We start from the raw sequence: 20,000 nt of genomic DNA, 5'->3' as shown, positions 1-20,000 counted from the left end.
CTGATAAGTAAGGGACTAAGCTGAAGGAAAATGAATGAATGAATGTGAGGTACAGTCTATCCCATCAAAAGTGTTTGTGTGTGTGTGTGTGCGTGTGTGTGTGTGTGTGTGCGTGTCTCACTCACGCGTGTGTGTTTGCTGTGTGTGCGTGTCAGGGTCTTCAGGATGAGCTCCAGTGGTTCTCTCAGCTGTGCTCGGAGGCGCTTGGAGTCCAGCAGAGAAACACAGGAGGTCCAGTAGAGACCCGCTGCGCTCACACACAGAGGCCAGCTGCCCGCCTGCTCCGCCAGCCTGCAACACACACACACACACACACACACACACACACACACACATTTGTTAAAAATGACCAAGAGGGGACCAGGGTTTCTGCTAATTTTACTGAAACAAACATCACACACAAACTTGCACACACACACACACACACACACACACACACACAAACACAAACACACACGCCCCTGCATATACACACATGCACACACTCAGACACACATCTACACAAATGCCACACATGCACAAAACATACACACACACACAAATGCGCACACACACACACACATACAAGCAAACATGCACACAGACACACATGCACACATGCAAATACGCACACACACACACACACACACACACACACACATACACATTTGTTAAAAATGACCAAGAGGGGACCAGGGTTTCTGCTAATTTTACTGAAACAAACATCACACACAAACTTGCACACACACACACACACACACACAAACAAACACAAACACACACGCCCCTGCATATACACACATGCACACACTCAGACACACATCTACACAAATGCCACACATGCACAAAACATACACACACACACAAATGCGCACACACACACACACATACAAGCAAACATGCACACAGACACACATGCACACATGCAAATACGCACACACACACACACACACACACACACACACATACACATTTGTTAAAAATGACCAAGAGGGGACCAGGGTTTCTGCTAATTTTACTGAAACAAACATCACACACAAACTTGCACACACACACACACACACACACACAAACACAAACACACACGCCCCTGCATATACACACATGCACACACTCAGACACACATCTACACAAATGCCACACACACATGCACAAAACATACACACACACACAAATGCGCACACACACACACACATACACGCAAACATGCACACAGACACACATGCACACATGCAAATACGCACACACACACACACACACAGCACTGAGCCTGAAGCAGCAGGAGCACAGCAGTAGAGGAGTGTGTTCCAGACCTGACGGCGGACAGCAGCGCTCGCAGACCCTCCATATATGTGCTGTGATGAGCTCTGGCCTCATGAAGCAAACTCTGACCCCTCACACACGCTGCACTGCTCAGCATCTCCTGCACTGAACACACACTCAGCCTACACACACACACACACACACACACACACACACACACACACACACACACACACACACACACACAATACACTGAGGAACTTCTCCATTTCACTACATCCTAAACTAAACTGATGTTCTCTTTGCACATGATGCGCTGCTCAGCTGTCTGACTCATGAAGAGCTGAACTTAATTCACTTGAACTGATGTCACTCACAGAGCGCTGGAGTCCGTCTCCAACCTGTGAACGGCGCTCTGCTCCAGCTGCAGTGCATTATGGGTGCAGGTCAGGACGAGGTCATGATCACGGGTCTGATGAGCGGACAGAGCGAGCTGAGTCCACACACAGAGCTCTACAGCAGGATCAGACCACTGAACGCCCGACGCCATCTCCACCAGCTGACGGAGAGAGAGAGGGAGAGGGAGAGGGAGAGGGAGAGAGAGAGAGAATTTTTCAATGTTTTTAATATATTTTATATTTGAAGTGCTTTGGCAATACCGTACTTAATGTCATGCCATTAAAGCAACTTGAACTTGAACTTGAGAGAGAGAGGGTGTGTGTGTGATGAGAGAGATCATCTGTTACTGACAGACACCACACCGCATCTACTCAGCCTGACTGAGGCTTTCAGACTCACAAGTGACACACTGCACACTAATACACTTCACCATATAGCGTATGAATTTAGTGTTTTTATTAACCGGACATTTCAACCGTTTCCCAATCGATAGCAAATGACATTTAATGATTCTCCCCCAAATCCAAACTGCACCCATCATGAGCACATGCAGTCAGCGTCATGAACATCTCTGTAGGAGAATCATGTTGCACAATCTAAAGTTCATTCATTTTCCTTCAGCTTAGTCCCTTATTTATTAGGGGTTCGCCACAGCGGAATGAACTGCCAACTATTCCAGCAAATGTTTTATGCAGCAGATGCCCTTCCAGCCGCAACCCAGCACTGGAAAACACAATCCAAAATAAATACAGTAATCCAACCTGATAGCACCACCCATTGACCAGTAGCTCCTCCCCTTCGTTATCAGCAGATCCTCCCCATTATTCATGTCCCTCCATGTCATCAGAACACTCCCCTTTGTCATCAGCTCCTCCCTTTTGCCAGCAGCTCCACCCTGTTCTCAGCAGATCCTCCCCTTCATCATGAACCCCTGCCATTCGTCAGCAGCCCCTCCCCTTCCTCAGCAGCTGCACCCCGTTGCCATCATCTCTTCCCCTTACTTATGAGCTTATCCCCTTCATCATTTGCTCCTTCCATTTCTTAGCAGCTCCTCCCCTTAGCCAGCAGCTCCTACTCTTCCTCATCAGCCCCTCCTTTTTGTCATCAGCCCCTCCTTTTTGTCATCAGCCCCTCCCTTTTCTCATCTGCTTCTTCCCTTTGCCATCAGGCCCTCCCCTTCATCATCAGCTCTTCCTCTAAACCAGCAGCTCCTCCCCTTCACTGATGCTCCTCCACTTCCTCAACAGCCCCTCTCTTTCCTCATGAGCTCCTCCCCTTTACCAGCAGCCACTCCCCTCCATCTTCAGCTCTTCCTCTTTACCAGCAGCTCCTCCCCTTCACTGATGCTCCTCCACTTCCTCAACACCCCCTCCCTTTCCTCATGAGCTCCTCCCCTTTACCAGCAGCCACTCCCCTCCATCATCAGATCTTCCTCTTTACCAGCAGCCCCTCCCCTTCACAGATGCTACTTCCATTTGCCAGCAGATCCTCCCCTTCCTAAGCAGCCCCTCCACCTTTCTTAGCAGCTCCTCCCCTTGTCTATCAGCCCCTCCTCTTCATCATTAACTCCTCCCCTTTCTCAGCAGCTCCTCCCCTTCACCAGCAACTCTTCCACTTCACGAGCAACTCCACCTCTTCTCAGAAGCACACACTACATGATCTGACAACAACTCATTCCCCATCAGCTCATTCAAGCTACCAAACCACAGCCAATACAATTTTAAGGGAGGAGTTGGCCGCATGTGTGTTGATGACATCACTGACAGCGTTTCAAGCTTTGGAGAAAGCATTTATTAAAAAAATTTTAATTATTAGAATTATTTATTAGAAAGCTGATTTATCAGTGGATTAATCACTCATCTGCAGGTTTGAGTGGATAGATACACAGAGAGTTTTTAATTTTTGTAATTTTATAACTCTTTGAAATAAAACTAACATTTTTTAACACCCTGCCGTTTTCTAACTATCAGTGTATTTCTTTCTGACATTTTTTTATTTTATTTTATTACAAAACAGTAAAGAACTGAGCATTTCTGCCTTAAATTACCATATTGGTCAACATGACTGCATGCATGTCTGATACTTTTCGCTGTGACTTTAAATGTGTGTGCATTTTCAGCAACTTCCTGCTAACATAAACAAAACTTTCTGATGGCAAAAACATCAATTTACTGCAGATATCTTTCAAAACAGCAGATTCTGTGCCGCAAAATAGCTCCTGTTTGAAAGTGAAAATGAAAGCCAAGACCTTTAAGTGTTTTAGTATCTTAACTACATATTTATAGGCTGTATTGCCAAAAAATATTATATTTTTAGGGTAATGTGTCATTAAATATGATGCCAGACATTCAAAGCTTAATTTTAATATCTTAATAATAGCTTTGAATGTAAATATGTTGTGACAATATGGCGTTTATATGAGAACGGTCAGAATGAGCAGTATGGTAATTCTAATAGTTACAGAATTCTAGCTCCACTGTTAATATATCCTCCTCTCATGTCTGTGCTAACGCAGAATGAAGCGAGTGCACTGATGCCCATTCTGACCAATCACAGATGTTTCTGCTGAGCTCCTGAACACACAGGCGTTCAGCTCATGCTGATCTGCTCTCTCATTGGCTGCAGCTCGTCATTACATCTGACCACACGTAGAGTTGAGTCGGCCGACTGCTCTGGAATATTTAGCATGCTGAATGTTGGATTTCCGTCTGCGAGGTGTCGGCGACGCGTCAGCGAGCCTCGTTGATGTGTTGTTCAGTAGTTCACACATAAAGAGCGGCGAGCGCCGAGCACCCGCAGATTTCTTCCCGATCACAGCCCGATCTGTCGGCGAGCTCGTTAACTTCCTAATCGGGCTCAAATCAGGCTTAAAATCCTCTAGTGTGAACTAGGCATTACTAGCACCTCCACCTCTTCTCAGAAGCTTCTTTCCTTTCACATCAGCCCCTCCCATTCATCATTAGCCCCTCCCCTTCTTCAGCAGCCCCTTCCCTTTCTCAGCAGCTCCTCCACTTTACTAGCAACTCCTCTTTTCAGAAGCTCCTTCTCATTGCATTACTTGTACAACAAAGTGGTGTGGATTAGTGCATAAGCATGTGATTTTGGACACACAATCACAATCCACTGATGGATCTTTATCAGTCTCCCTGGAGAACCACATAATGGCAAAAGTAGAAGTTCAAGAAATGATTCTCAAGTGTCTATTCTTTCATCTTATTGCCACCAACGTTGATATACAGCTCTCCATATTGACATTGTAAGGTACAGGCCTCAAATAAGGGGCTGTTCACACTGAATACACTCTATTTGTGAAGTAGCACAAGAGTGGCATAAACAATTGGTTGATGTTTGCCTCTGCTTCTGCACAATGATGCATTTAAAAGATATTAGCAAATAAACTAAATCTTCAAAAGATCACAGAGATGTTTCTGATTAAATAAATATTTTACATCGGATTAGCATCTCTTTGAGGCCAGAGTATCTACATTCTGAGCCCATAGCAACATATGAACAGGCCGTGTTTATATGTTCTTACCACAGACAGAGCAGGAACTGTAAACTCCATCAGTTTGGACTTCCTGTTACACTGAAGCATCTCCACAGCGATCAGCACTCGAGACATGGCGGAGACGGCTTCATTTTCACTCTGAGAGATGCAGAAATCAGATAAACACACAGTATTATATGATGAATGGATTCAGACGGCGTCTTTATTAGAGGTGTGAATCTACACTGGCCTCACAGTTCGGTTCAGTTATGATTATCAGGCCATCGATTCAGTTTAATTGGATATCTCGGTGCATTGACAGTGCTTTCCACAAATACTTTTATATTTTCTTCACAGCACAGCAATTCTCGTATTAAAATGTAAACATATATTTATTTATTATTTGTAATACAATTTTGACCTTTAATACAAACAATCAGATATATGTACTGTACCTTTAAAAGCCCAAGTACATGCACAGAACAACAGGAGCATTTATAGCAAATATAATAAACCCGCTCGCTTTCATATAGTTGAAAGCAGAAGTTTACACACACTCTAAAGAAAGGAGCATAACCATTTTTTTAAATGTCTGATGGTAAATCACACTAAACTTTTACTACTTTAGGTGTGTTAGGATTACCTAAATGATTTACATTTGCTAAATGCCAGAATATTGAGAGAATTATTTTATTAATTTCTAGACAGTCAAGAGTTTACACACATTTCCTTGGTATTTTTTAGCTTTGCTTTTAAACTGTATATCTTTGGTCAAATGTTTTGGGTCTCCTTCCACAAGCTTCTCACAATAGGAATTGTGGCCCATTCCTACTGACAGAATTGCTGTAACTGAGTCAGATTTGTAGGCTGTCCTGCTCGCACAAGCTTTTTCAACTCTGCGCACACATTCTCTATAGGATTGACATCAGGGCTTTGTGATGGCCACTCCAAAACATTCACTCTGTTGTCCTTAAAGCACATTTGAACTCATTTGGGAGTGTGTTTAGGGTCATGGTCTGTTTGGAAGACCCATCTGTGGCCAAGTTGTAATGTCCTGGCTGATGTCTTGAGATGTTGCTTCAGTATTTCTGCATAATGTTCTTTCTTCAAGATGCCATCTATGCTGTGAAGTGGACCAGTCCCTCCTGCAGCAGAACAGCCCCACAACATGATGCTGCCGCCCCTATACTGCACAGTTTTGATGGTGTTTCTAGGCTTGTGTGCTTTCCCCTTTGTCCTCCAAATGTAACACTGCTCATTATGGCCAAACAGTTCAATCTTAGCTCCATCAGAGCACAGGACAAGTCTCCAAACATGAGTCTTTCTCCCAGCGTAATTCAGCAGATTGTAATCTGGCTTTGTTGTTGATTCTGGCTTGTTGATTTCCCCATGTTGTCACACAGTGAAGCAGTGTGTTTGAGCTTTTCCTTCAACACTATTCTACAGTTGTGCCTCACATTAACTCAAATGTTGTCAATTAGCCAATCAGAAACTTCCAAAACCCTGACATCATCATCTGAGCTTTTCCAGAGGCAGAATAATCTTATTGTGTGTAAACTTGACTTTCAAGAAAAGTTATAACTATTTCTCTAAATATCTCTCTCTCATTATTCTGCCATTAAGCAGAACAGAAACACATGTGATCATCCTAACTTACCTAAAAGAGAAAAAGTTTAGTCACATTAACATATATATATATATATATATATATATATATATATATATATATATATATATATATATATATAGCTCAAGCATTAGTTAATTTTGTATAACTTTGTCCATCTAAACATTAGAATCTGCTCCAAATTGCATATTATTTGCTCAGTTTGAGTCTCTAAATAAAACTGAGATGTGTTTGCCTACATATTCTCACAATAGAGTTAATTAGCCGTAAACCCTGAAGCATCCAGACTGGTTTAGTTTTATTTTGTCCATCACCTCATCATTGATGTCCAGTTTAAGTCCGATCTGTTGCTGAAGCTGCTGTTTAACGGAGACCCACGTGCTCAAGAGCTTCTTCCTCACCATGATAGGCACTGGATCAATGTTCCCATTGGACAGCTTCAGAGCATACTCACACACCTACACACAAACACACACACAAACACACACACATACTTTAACGATTCATTTACATCTACATAAGGGGAAAAGATTTTTGAGGACACAAAAAACAGAAGTATATACACGTACAAAATCAGAAAAAAAGGCATACTGAAAGCTCTTCACAATTAAACACGTTGCTTATTTGTGGTCATGCCCAGATACAAAGCCTTCAGAGCTGCTTTAATCCTTCATGGCAGAGATTCAACAAGCTACTGAAAAATATTGCTCAGAGGTTTTGCTCCATATTGTCATGATAGCATCACACAGTTGCTGCAGATTTGTCGGCTGCACATCCATGATGCCAATCTCCCGTTCCACCACATCCCAAAGCTGCTCTATTGGATTGAGCTCTGGTGGCTGTGGAGGCCATTTGAGTACAGTGAACTCATCGTCATGTTCACCAGTCTGAGATGATTGAGCTTTATGACATGCTGCGTTATCCTGCTGGAAGTAGCCATCAGAAGATGGAGACACTGTGCTCATAAAGGGATGGACATGGTCAGCAGCAATACTCAGGTAGGCTGTGGCGTTGATGCTCAATTGGTACTAATGGACCCAAAGAAAATCTCCCCCACACCATTACACCACCACCACCAGCCTGAACCGCTGATACAAGGCAGGATGATCCATGCTTTCATGTTGTTGAGGCCAAATTGTGAGTCGAGCATCTGAATGTGTCAGCAGAAATGGAGACTCATCAGAGCAGGCAACGTTTCTCTGTAAACCCTAGAGATGGTTGTGCGTAAAAATCCCAGTAGATCAGCAGTTTCTGAAATACTCAGAGCAGCCAGTCTGGCAGCAAAAACCAAGCCATGTTCAAAGTCTCTTAAATCCCCTTTCTTCCCCATTCTGATGCTCGCTTTGAACTGCAGCAGATCCTCTTGACCATGTCTACATGCCTAAATGCCTTGAGCTGCTGCCATGTGATTGGCTGATTGAAAATTTGCATTAACAAGCATTTGGATATATATCAGAAACACACACACACACACACACACACACACACACACACACACACACACACACACACACACACACACAGGTATCAGCAGAGCACAGAGCATCTCCAGTACATCCTCTAACTCAGAGTTTGAGTGTAAATCTGCAGTTTTCTGTAGCCTGATGTGTGTTTGAAACGGCCAGATTAGCTTCTCATGTGGAGTGTGAAAAGAGCAGTGTTAGGGAAAGTAGTTAGCGAATAATTTCCCTATTATAAAGGCTTTCATGTGGAATTAGCGCTGATATGTGCAGCAAAGGGTCTGTAAATCTGCACAAAAGGCAGCAAAATGAAATTTAATTAGAAGCGGCAAGACGAGCGAGACGTTTAACAGCATCTGACTGTGAATCCATTTCAGAAAGAGCAGTTTAATAGGAAATGTTCATTAAATGTGTTCGATTGGATCTGAGACACACGCTCATGCACTGCTAAAATACTTTTCCTACTTGTTTTTGTCTTGTTTCTAGTCCAAATATCTAAAAAGTCTTAAATCAAGGAGCGTTTTCTAGACAAGCAAAAAAATACTGTCTCGTTTTCAGAAATAATGAGTAAAAAAAAAGCTAAATAATCTGACAATTGTTTCACTTACCATATTGTGTAATTATTGCTTCCTTTAAGGAAAAACGTACTTCATTTTGGCATATCATTTCAGAAAACAAGACCACATTTTTAGCTTGTCTAAAATGCTATACAAGATAAAGATAAACACAAAACCACACATTTATGCACAAAGATCCATTGAACAGAAATGCACAAAAAAAATACACAAACATACAAGTGTGTGTACACATACATGCACACAATTGCACACACAAATGCATACTCACACTCAAATGAACACACAGACAGAACACTGCACACTATGCTACTGTCTCAGGTTGACGTCAATATAAAGACGGTTTGGGAATCATCCTGAAAGTGACTCATTTTTAATGAATCAACTCTTGGATTGAGAGTCAGTAACTTTACACACACTGTGCACTCTGCAGGATGCTTCATTCACTTGGAGCTGAGTTACACCACATGAACGCTCATTTTCAAATATTCATAATAGGGGCACTTTAGAATGTGTCACGTTTTTTATTCATCCTTTTTTTGTAGAGTGCAAAAAACATGACATATTTATGTACAACTGACAAATATGTGTCACATTAAGTTTATATGAAAACTGCATAATTCAAATACATGCAACATTTATTGTCTTCAAGCTTATCTGGTTTTAGACTGATATTTGGAGCTTGTTTTGCTTGCTTGCATACATGCATAAATAAACGCATACATAAATGCAAAAATAATTGTATGAATAAATACACAAATAAATCAATAAACGCATAAATTAAATGCAAAAATAAATGCATAAATAAATACATAAATAATTGTATAAATAAATACACAAATAAATCAATAAACGCATAAATAAATGCAAAAATAAATGCATAAATAAATACACAAATAAATCAATAAATGCGTACATAAATGCATAAATAAATGCATAAATAAAAAATAAAAGCATTAATAAAGGCAAAAATAAATGCAAAATGTAATAAATAAACAAATAAATAAACAAATAAATGCATGAATAAATGCAAAAATAAACAAATAAATGCATTAAAACAAATGCATGCATCAATGCAAAAATAAATGCATAAATTAACAAATAAAAGCATGAATAATTGCATAAACAAATACAAAAATAAATGCATACATAAACAAATTGCATAAATAAATGCATAAATAAAAGCACACACAAATGCATACATAAACAAATAAATAAATGCATAAATAAGTAAATAAACGGATCAATTAACAAATAAAAACATTAATAAATGCAAAAATAAAATGCATAAATATATGCATAAATAAACAAATTAATAAAAAATTAATAAATAAATGCATAAATAAACAAATAAATGTATAAACAAATGCAAATACAAATGCATGAATAAATACATAAATACATGCGTAAATAAACAAACAAATACATAAATAAACAAATAAATGCATAAATAAATACAAAAGTACATTTATGAATAAATGCATAAATATAAGCGTAAATAAATAAATAAATGCATAAATAAATAAATGTAAAAAATAAATGCATAAATAAAACAAAAGTACATATAAAGTTCATAAAATAATTCTGCTTAATATAATAAGACGAAATATTTTTTCAGTGTTATCATATTTTTTGTATTACTTATTTCAGAACATATAAATAATACAACTAACGAATTCAGCATTATAAAATGCTATAATTACAGAATAATCATAAAAATCATAATAATAATAGAAACAAACAAAAAAAATAAATAAAGCCAAAACACAATAAAGTAAAAGTACACATCACAAATCTGTAGTGATCTCTTACAGCACTTCATAAAATTCTATTTCAGATAGGCACATACATTTTTTTTTTCATATTTTCATAAGCTCACTTATATTATATTCATGTATGAGTGATAAACGTGCATCACTTTAAGTTTCTATGCAAAAACTGCATAATTAAAACACATGGAACATTTATTTCCTCCAAGCTCATTTGAAGTCAAGCTGGTATTTGGAGCTTGTTGTGAATGTTTCAGGCCTCTAGACCCCTCGTCAGACGCTGTATTTGTTGTGTGTGTGTGCAGATAAGCAGTGGCTCACCTCTAAAGCTCTCCTGATGTCCTGCAGAGCCGCCGTTTCCAGCTGAGGGCCCGCAGTGAAGCCTGTTTTCTCCACAATCTTTCCTCGACTTTTCTTAGTCTTTTCTGCTGCTTTTACCGCGCTCTGGGGTTCCGGATCCACACACACACACTGCTGGAGGAGTCCTTGAGCCACAGCGTCACACAGCAGCACCACCACAACCAGCTCACTGCACAAAACACACACACACACACACACACACACACTATCAATGATGCATAACAATAATTACAGAATAATTAGAAATAATTATTAAAATCAAATCAAAATAATATATAAAGTTAAAGTCAGAATTATTTGCCCCCCTGCATATATTTCCCCATTTTCTGTTTAACAGAGAGCAGATCTTTTCAACATTGTTGATGGTAAATAATATTTGACTAGATGTTTTTCCAAGAGACTTCTCTTCAGCTTAAAGTGACATTTAAAGGCTTCACTAGGGTAATTAGGGTAAAGTTAGGGTAATTAGGCAAGTCAATGTATAACGATGGTCTGTTCTGTTTTCTCCGGGTGCTCCGGTTTCCCCACAGTCCAAACACATGCGCTATAGGGGAAATGGGTAAGCTACATTGGCTGTAGTGTATCAGTGCATGTGAATGAGTGTGTATGGGTGTTTCCCAGTGATGGGTTGCAGCTGGAAGGGCATCCGCTCCATGAAGCATATGCTGGATAAAGCCTGGTTTATACTTCTGCGTTAAGTGACCGGCGTAACCCATGGCGCATGCATGCTTCTGCGCGCTGTCTCTGTTGGTCTGCATTAACACTTCTGAAGCGCTAGTGGGCAGTGAGGTGTAAATGTTCCTCTGTGTCGAGTTTCTTCGCTGCTGTTTTGTTTTTCTGAAGACTTCCGGGATGTACAAGTGGCTCAAACTCGCTCATTTTGAGGCAGGAACCGGCGGACGTGCAACAACTTTAACTATGAGGTAAACACAAAACAAAACTTTCCATCCGGAGCTCCACACTTGTAAACAATCGCTCCATTTAGGTCGCGCCATTCGCGGGGCTCTCGGTCCCGCCCAGACTCGTCAGCGCTACCAAGCCCACCAATAAATATACTTTTTAAACCAAAATTAACAAACTTAACATAAAATAATTAAAACAAAAATAATAATCGGCAAATAATAGTTCGGGGAGCACAGGATTTCACCGCTGTTATTCGCAGTTGATGTTGTTCTGTTGGCTTCATCGAACATGGACCTTCAGCATGCACTGGGCTGATTTGACTGGGCTGAAGACCCAGGACACACTGGAGGGACTATGTCTCTCGGGTGGCCTGGGAACGCCTTGGGATCCCCCTGGAGGAGCTGGAGGAAGTGTCTGAAGAGAGGGAAGTCTGGGGTTCTCTCCTAACACTGCTGCCCACACGACCCGGCCTCAGATAAGCGAATGAAAATGAACAATAATACACAAAACATAATATAAAGCAACACACACCAACTAAAATCAAATCAAATAATATTAAAAAAACATTTCTATTTAATTTGTGAAAGTACTATTAGGGACAATACTTAAAATATAAACACATTTAAAAACACCTCAAAAAACATACATCGAAAGTCAATCCTATCTGGAGCACACACGCACTGAACTTTACATTTCAGCACTAGTAAGGAACATCAATCCCTCAGTCAGAAACATCCCTCACACACAGTAACAGCAGGACTTCATTACCCAGCATGCCCCGTGTGTCTCAGCAGCTCCAGCATGCGGCTGAATGTGGGCAGCAGCAGCAGATATTCTCCTCTGGACAGTACATCCCTGCTGTAGTTCCACAGATAAACAGCTGCATTCACCACCAGCCACGCCTCACACAGCTCCACCCCCAACTCCGCCCCTCGCAGGAACTGACCAATGGCGTAAGCTGACAGATCCTTGATCCAATCACTGAGCACAGAGAGAAAAGACAATGACTGATGACAGCGGGCGTAACACATGATAATGTATGTCTGTATTACTATTAAACGTGTGATCATTAGATTAGATGTTGATGATGAAAATATTTATAGAGCAGTTATATTGTCCTGAACTATTTTATATCGATTTACATGTCATTCTACTGGCACACCTTCCCCAATATATATATATATATATATATATATATATATATATRTGTRTATATATATATATATATATATATATATATATATATATATATATATATATATATATATATATATATATATATATATATATATATACATACATACATACACAGACACATACACTCACACACACATTTATATTTACTTTATTCATTAAATTTATAGTCATACATAGTATATTTATTGTTTTACCATTTGTTTAGATCAATAAATAATTCAGCATTTTTACAAAAATTCCCCCTATGGTAATGCTAATGCTATTATTATTATTATTACTATTATTATTCTATAATATAACATCTTTACATGTGATATCAAATAAGGTTTAGCACAAAAGTAATCTGTAAGTAATCCGGAAGTAGTCAGATTACATTACCAGAAATGTCTCATTTAAGATATTATATTACTGACGTATGAAATAACGATTAGGACAAAGTAATCTAAATGTAATCCAAAAGTAATCAGATTACATTTTTATAAAAGTCTAATCTAAGATATTATATTACTGACCAAACATTTCATTATGTAATCAAAGTGTTAACACAAAAGTAATCTAAATGTAATCCAAAGTAGTCAGATTACATTACCACAAACGTCTAATCTAAGATATATTACAGACCACACATTTTATAATGTAATCAAACAGGGGAAAAGACTAAAGAAATCTAAATGTAACCAAAAAGTAGTCAGATTACACTAGCCTAAATGTCTAGTCTAAAATATTAGACTACTGAATATAAATTGTGTTGTATAATCAAATAAGTGTTAACACAAAAGAAATCTAAATGTAATCCAGAAGTAATCAGATTACTTTACCATGAATGTCTAATCTTAGATATATTACTGACTGAGCATTTTATAATGTAACCAAATAACGGTTAGCACAGAAGTAATCTTAATGTAATTCAGATGAAGTCTGATTACATTACCATAAATGTCTAGTCTAAGATATTATATTACTATCATCATCATCTTAATTATTTGTATTAACAACAATACTAATATTACTACTAATAATAATAATAATAATTTTATCATTATCATCAAATTCTAAAGATTATTATTATTATTATTATTATTATTATTATTATTATTATTATTATCATTATTATTAATCAATATAAATTAATAATAATAACAATAACAACAAAAATAATAATAATGTTTTACTATAAATAAAAACGTTTATTATTGTTATTTATTATTGTTATTATTATTGTTGTCATTATTGTTGTTATTATTATAAATATCATTATTATTATCATTATTATTAATATTATTATTATGAATACAATCATCATCATAATAATTTATACTAACAATAATAGCGACAATAATAATAATATTATTATTATTATTAATAATAATAATAATAATAATAATAATAATAACATTAGTATCATTGTTATTATTAACAAATTAAAAAGATTACATTATTATTGTTATTAATAATAATAATATAAATTATTAAGATAATTAAAATTATAGTGCATGTGAATGCACTATATTACAGTATATATAAAATTATAATTAACTAAATTAATAATATTGTTATTATTATTAGCATCATTATTTACTTTTATTTTTATTATACACAAGTCAACAATGCATAATTTTACCATTTAAGGACATACTGTTACCAATCCAACATACTGCTATTACATAATTTGAATATAATATCTAAGAACTTTCTGATGTCTTCATGGCAGCACAGTGTGCCCTCTGCTGTCATGTACAGTATGTAATCTGCATTTGCACAGAATGCACAGAATGCATTGATATGTGATGCAGCAGCAGCAGCGTGTGTTTATCTGCTAACTGAATTACACTGACACTCCGCACAGATACAATAAAGCTGAATCCAATTCCATCTGATCTCATTAGGCAACGGGCGATTCACATTAAAGCAGTGTAAGTGTGTGTGTGTGTGTGTGTGTGTGTGTTCTGCTGAGCCCTGTTTATCCTGACTTTTGTTTCATGTGGCTGATAATTTGAGAAAGTCATTTAATGCATGCTGGGATGTGGAATAGAGCGGCTCTCTGTGATTATCCTCTCTGTTCGGCTCAATAACACACACCAGATCAACATCGAACACCACAAATCAGTCTGAGAGACAAATGTGTGTGTGTGTGTGTGTGAGAGAGATACAGAGACTAGGACACAGCTTCAAAAACCATTTAAAATCACATTACTTTTTTACATTAGTGAAATTATTAGAAATGATGATAATAATAATAATAAAATTATTATACAGTAAACACACACACACACACACAAATACCAAATAGATTTTTATTAGTTCATTCATTCATTTATTTCCCTTCGGCTTAGAAGTTTCAGAGGTCGCCACAGCGGAATGAACCGCCAACTCATCCAGCACATGTTTTACACAGTGCAAGCCCTTCCAGCTGTAACCCATCACTGGGAAACATCCACACACACACTCATTCACACACATACACTACGAACAGTACCCAATAGCCTACCCAATTCAGATATATAATACAAGTTACATGTAAAAATTCAACAACAGTTGTTTTGTTCACCTGTACAGCTTCCAGTGGGCATCGTCCTCAGGTGGGTGTGTCTTTCTTTTATCAGGTGGTACAGCAGATCCATTCAGCTCCACCCCCTCAGAGCGAAGTTTTAGAATGGTTACCTAGACAGCGCAATACTTTAGTAATGATTGCATTATGCAAATGTATAAGCATATGAGTCACACAATTTACCCTACGGTATCATTATAGTTGATAAGCCAATGTCTAACATCATCAAAATGATCAATCCTGTTTTATACAAACTGCCAGTCATACAACAGAGGCTTGTAGGAGATTGTCATTATTGGCAATAAAATAAAACATCTTTTCAGCATAGCAGCAGAAATGTCAGTGTTTTGCGGAAAGTTTATTTCCAGAACCAGTACTTCCTCTGTTTTCCAGCGGTGGAATGATTTTCTCCAGAGCTGACTAGTGAGTTGTGATGTTGCTGTGAACGTCAAGTTGTTTTTGTAACATTAATGTGTCCTTAATGTACATAATGTTCAGTCAATGTTTGTGGTTTTGTGTTAAGGTTTTCTATCAGCAAACACTAACAGTGAGGAACATTAGTGCGAGTATGAAATATTAAGTGATCATCATTACCTTTTTAAGAGAAACGGTTAACAACGGTCTTGTTGCTCATAAAAAAAATAGAGATTTAATTTTTCTATCTGTCAAAACAGCACAAGATTATCCTGCATCTTTATATGTGACATCAAATAAGGTTTAGCGGAAAAGTAATCTGTAAGTAATCCGGAAGTAGTCAGATTACATTACCAGAAATGTCTCATTTAAGATTTTATATAACAGACTAAAAATGTTATAATGTAATCAAATACATGTTAACACAAAAGTAATCTAAATGTAATCCAAAAGTATTCAGATTTCACTGCCATTAATGTCTAAGATACATTACAAACTACACATTTTACCATGTAATCAAATAAATTAACACAAAAGTAATCTAAATGTAATCCAAAAGTAGTCTAATTACATTACTACAAACGTCTAATCTAAGATACTATATTACTGACTACAAAATGTATTGTATAATCATATAACAATTATAACAAAAGTAATCCAAATATAATCCAAAAGTAGTCAGATTACACTACCATTAATGTCTAAGATACATTACAAACTACACATTTTACAGTGTAATCAAATAAATTAACACAAAAGTAATCTAAATGTAATCCAAAAGTGTAATTACATTACTACAAACGTCTAATCTAAGATACTATATTACTGACTACAAAATGTATTGTATAATCATATAACAGTTATAACAAAAGTAATCTAAATGTAATCCAAAAGTAGTCAGATTACACTACCATTAATGTCTAAGATACATTACAAACTACAAATGTTATTGTGTAATCAAATAACAGTTAGCATAAAAGTAGTCTAAATGTAATTCAGAAGTAGTCTAATAACATTACTACAAATGTCTAATCTAAGATATTATATTCCTGGCCTCAAATTATATTGTGTGACCACAGTCAAATAACGATTCGCACAAAAGTAATCTAAATGTAAAGAATAGTCAGATTACGTTACTACAAAAGTCTTATCCAAGATATATTATTAAGGAAATGTTTTGTAATGTAATCAAATAAGGGTTATCACAAAATTAATCTAAATGTAATCCAGAATAGTCAGATTACATAATAAAAAGTAACAAAATATCTCAGAATACATTTGTTGTAATGTAATCACAGGAGACACAAAAGTAATCTAAATGTAATCCACAAAAAGACACATTACTTACTATGAATATATAATCTAAGATATTGTATAACTGAATACAAATTGTGTAATCAAATAACAACTAAAACAAAAGTAATCTAAATCTAATCTAGAAGTAGTCAGATGACATTAACATAAATGTCTCATCTTAGATATATTACCGAGTACACATTTAAACAAAAGGTTTCCACAAAAGTAATCTAAAAGTAATCCAAGAGTAGTCACATTGATTTCTAATCTAAGCTACATTACAAACTACAAATGTTATCATGTAATCAAACAGTTAGCACAAAAGTAATCCAAATGTAATCCAAAAGTAGTCAGATTACATTACCATTAATGTTTAAGATACATTACAAACTACAAATGTTATTGTGTAATCAAAGAACAGTTAGCACAAAAGTAATCTAAATGTAATCCAGAAGTAGTACGATTACATTACCACAAACATTTAATCTAAGATATTATATAACTGGAAACAAAATGCACCATAATCATATAACGGTTATAACAAAAGTAATCCAAATGTAATCCAAAAGTAGTCAGATTACACTACTTTTAACGTCAAAGATTCATTACAAACTACAAATGTTATTGTGTAATCAAAGAACAGTTAGCACAAAAGTAATCTAAATGTAATCCAAAAGTAGTCTGATTAACACAAACATCTAATCTAAGATATCATAATCCTGACTACAAAATGTATTGTAATATCATATAATGGTTATAATAAAAGTAATCTAAATGTAATCCAGAAGTAGTCAAATTACATTACGACAAATACTAAACTAAGAGATTGTAGAAAATTGAGAAGTAATCCATGTGCTCTTCTGATGATTACTTCATACGTCAGGCTTTACAGGGTTAAATAATGATTGCATAATGTGTTTTGCAGCAGACTCTGGGATCTTTAGAGACTGAGGGATCAGTGTTGTGTCTGTGTGGATCTTTCAGATGTGCAGCAGGGGCTGATGGGAATGAACGGTTCATACGGTTAACACAGGATGACAGAGGATCAAAGCGTCGCCGGTCCACGAGGAACACGCAGCTCATTACATTTAAGGCACGTCTTCTGAAAAATCAACCCTCCAAATAAAGAGGAAACATTCGCCGAGAACAAAGCAAGGCAGAATCAAAGAGAAGCTGCTCTGCTTTAGTCAAGGTCATCGCCCCTGTGTCTCACACACTTCAACTCAAGTTCGGTTGAGCTTTACTTCATTCCGCTACATGAGTATATGCAGTTGAAGTCAGAATTATTCAACATCTGTGATTTTTTTAAAATTATTTTTTAATTATTTCCCAAATGATGTTGAACAGATTTAGGAATTTTTCCCAGTTTTACCTATAATATTTAATCTTATGGAGAACGTCTTATTTGTTTTATTTCGGCTGGAATAAAAGTAGTTTTTAATAGTTGCAAAGCCATTTTAAGGTCAATATTATTAACCCCTTAATCGGAATCAGAAAGAGTTTCATTGGCAGGTATGTTCACACTTACGAGGAGTTTGTTTTGGTGACAGAGCTTCTACAGTGCAACAGAATTACAGAGACAGGACAAAACACAGATCATTAATATATTTTAAAGATAGAAGTAAGTAGTGAATGCAAATATACAGAATGACAGGTGTATGTACAGGTATATTACTATATACACCCTTATATGTGCAGCCAGGGCTTTACATTAACCTTTTTTGATCGCCAGCCACTGTGGCTAGTAGATTTCCAACATTACTAGCCACTTGCCATTTTCACCAGCCACAATTTTGTTGTTTGGAAAATATATTTTATATAAATAAATGTGACTTTGACATGCTAAAATGACTTGATTTAGATGTTGTGCTGTCCACATGCCTCCTCATTTATTTCACTGTGTGTGTGTGTTGTGTATGAGCTGTGCATGAGCAAATGGGTTGTGTCACATTGCAATTGGTTTTTATTTCACATGACTTTTTAGGGCTCAGAATAAAGAATTCATCTCTACCCACGTTAAAAAGAAATAATTATTTCTCAGCCACATATTTAAATGTGTCAAAGCAAGCAAATATATAGCTGTATACATGCACGTTTTATTCAACAAAACTTTATTATTATTATTATTTTTAATTAACATTTAAAAAGATCTATTGTCATGCATCTAAAATCTGCACATTAATCTGTCCTGGCTAAAGGTCCCAGATCAGCAGTTACTACACAAAAATGGGGAGTTAATCTCATATTAAAGCAATGTTATTATAAAGGATGATGATTAAACTATATTAACAAAAATAACTGTAAGCAAAAGAAAGCAGGTAAAAACACACCACGAGTGATAATGAAAGGATGATCACGTGCCTGAGCATAATTAAAACGAAAGCATTGACTGCTGCTGTTGCTTACAAATTTATACATTTTTCAATCTTGAGCTCTTAAAAGCAGCAGGACTGTACACTGAAAAAATATTCAAAGATGATTCCTTGGATTTACTCAATTTGTTTTTGTTAAGTAGTTGTAAACAAATTGAATTGTGTTGAATTTAAAAAAACAAATTAAGTTAAACATTATTCAATTTAATTTGTTTGTTTAAATTCAGCACAAATAAATTGTTTGCAACAGTTCTGCATGCAACACTTTTTTTTTCCCGTGTAGGTATACGAGCATTGTTTTTTGTCTAGTCTTTTTCAAAGAGAACCGAATGCAAGTGAACGGAAAAAAAG

The 20,000-nt window shown here is 36.6% G+C and overlaps 1 protein-coding gene across 11 annotated transcripts in view; it reads right to left on the bottom strand.

Moving 5' to 3' along the window:
* cfap46 (cilia and flagella associated protein 46) overlaps positions 1-20,000 on the bottom strand; it is a 189,262-nt gene that overhangs the window by 90,735 nt on the left and 78,527 nt on the right. For all 11 annotated transcript variants that reach the window (XR_012389014.1, XR_012389013.1, XM_073920364.1 and 8 more), the window contains 8 exons: positions 15,568-15,680; positions 12,591-12,803; positions 10,881-11,088; positions 7,070-7,213; positions 5,177-5,287; positions 1,620-1,801; positions 1,293-1,424; positions 126-291 (listed from right to left, as the gene is read on the bottom strand). Coding sequence is in view for 9 of the 11 variants with exons in the window: in XM_073920364.1 (XP_073776465.1) it covers positions 126-291; positions 1,293-1,424; positions 1,620-1,801; positions 5,177-5,287; positions 7,070-7,213; positions 10,881-11,088; positions 12,591-12,803; positions 15,568-15,680 (1,269 nt within the window). In the remaining 2 variants the exon portion in view is untranslated. The remainder of the gene's footprint in view (positions 1-125; positions 292-1,292; positions 1,425-1,619; positions 1,802-5,176; positions 5,288-7,069; positions 7,214-10,880; positions 11,089-12,590; positions 12,804-15,567; positions 15,681-20,000) is intronic.

The sequence above is a fragment of the Danio rerio genome, chromosome 13 (assembly GCF_049306965.1).
Source record: "Danio rerio strain Tuebingen ecotype United States chromosome 13, GRCz12tu, whole genome shotgun sequence".
Classification (NCBI taxonomy): domain Eukaryota; kingdom Metazoa; phylum Chordata; class Actinopteri; order Cypriniformes; family Danionidae; genus Danio; species Danio rerio.
This window is presented reverse-complemented; position numbering and strand designations above follow the sequence as displayed.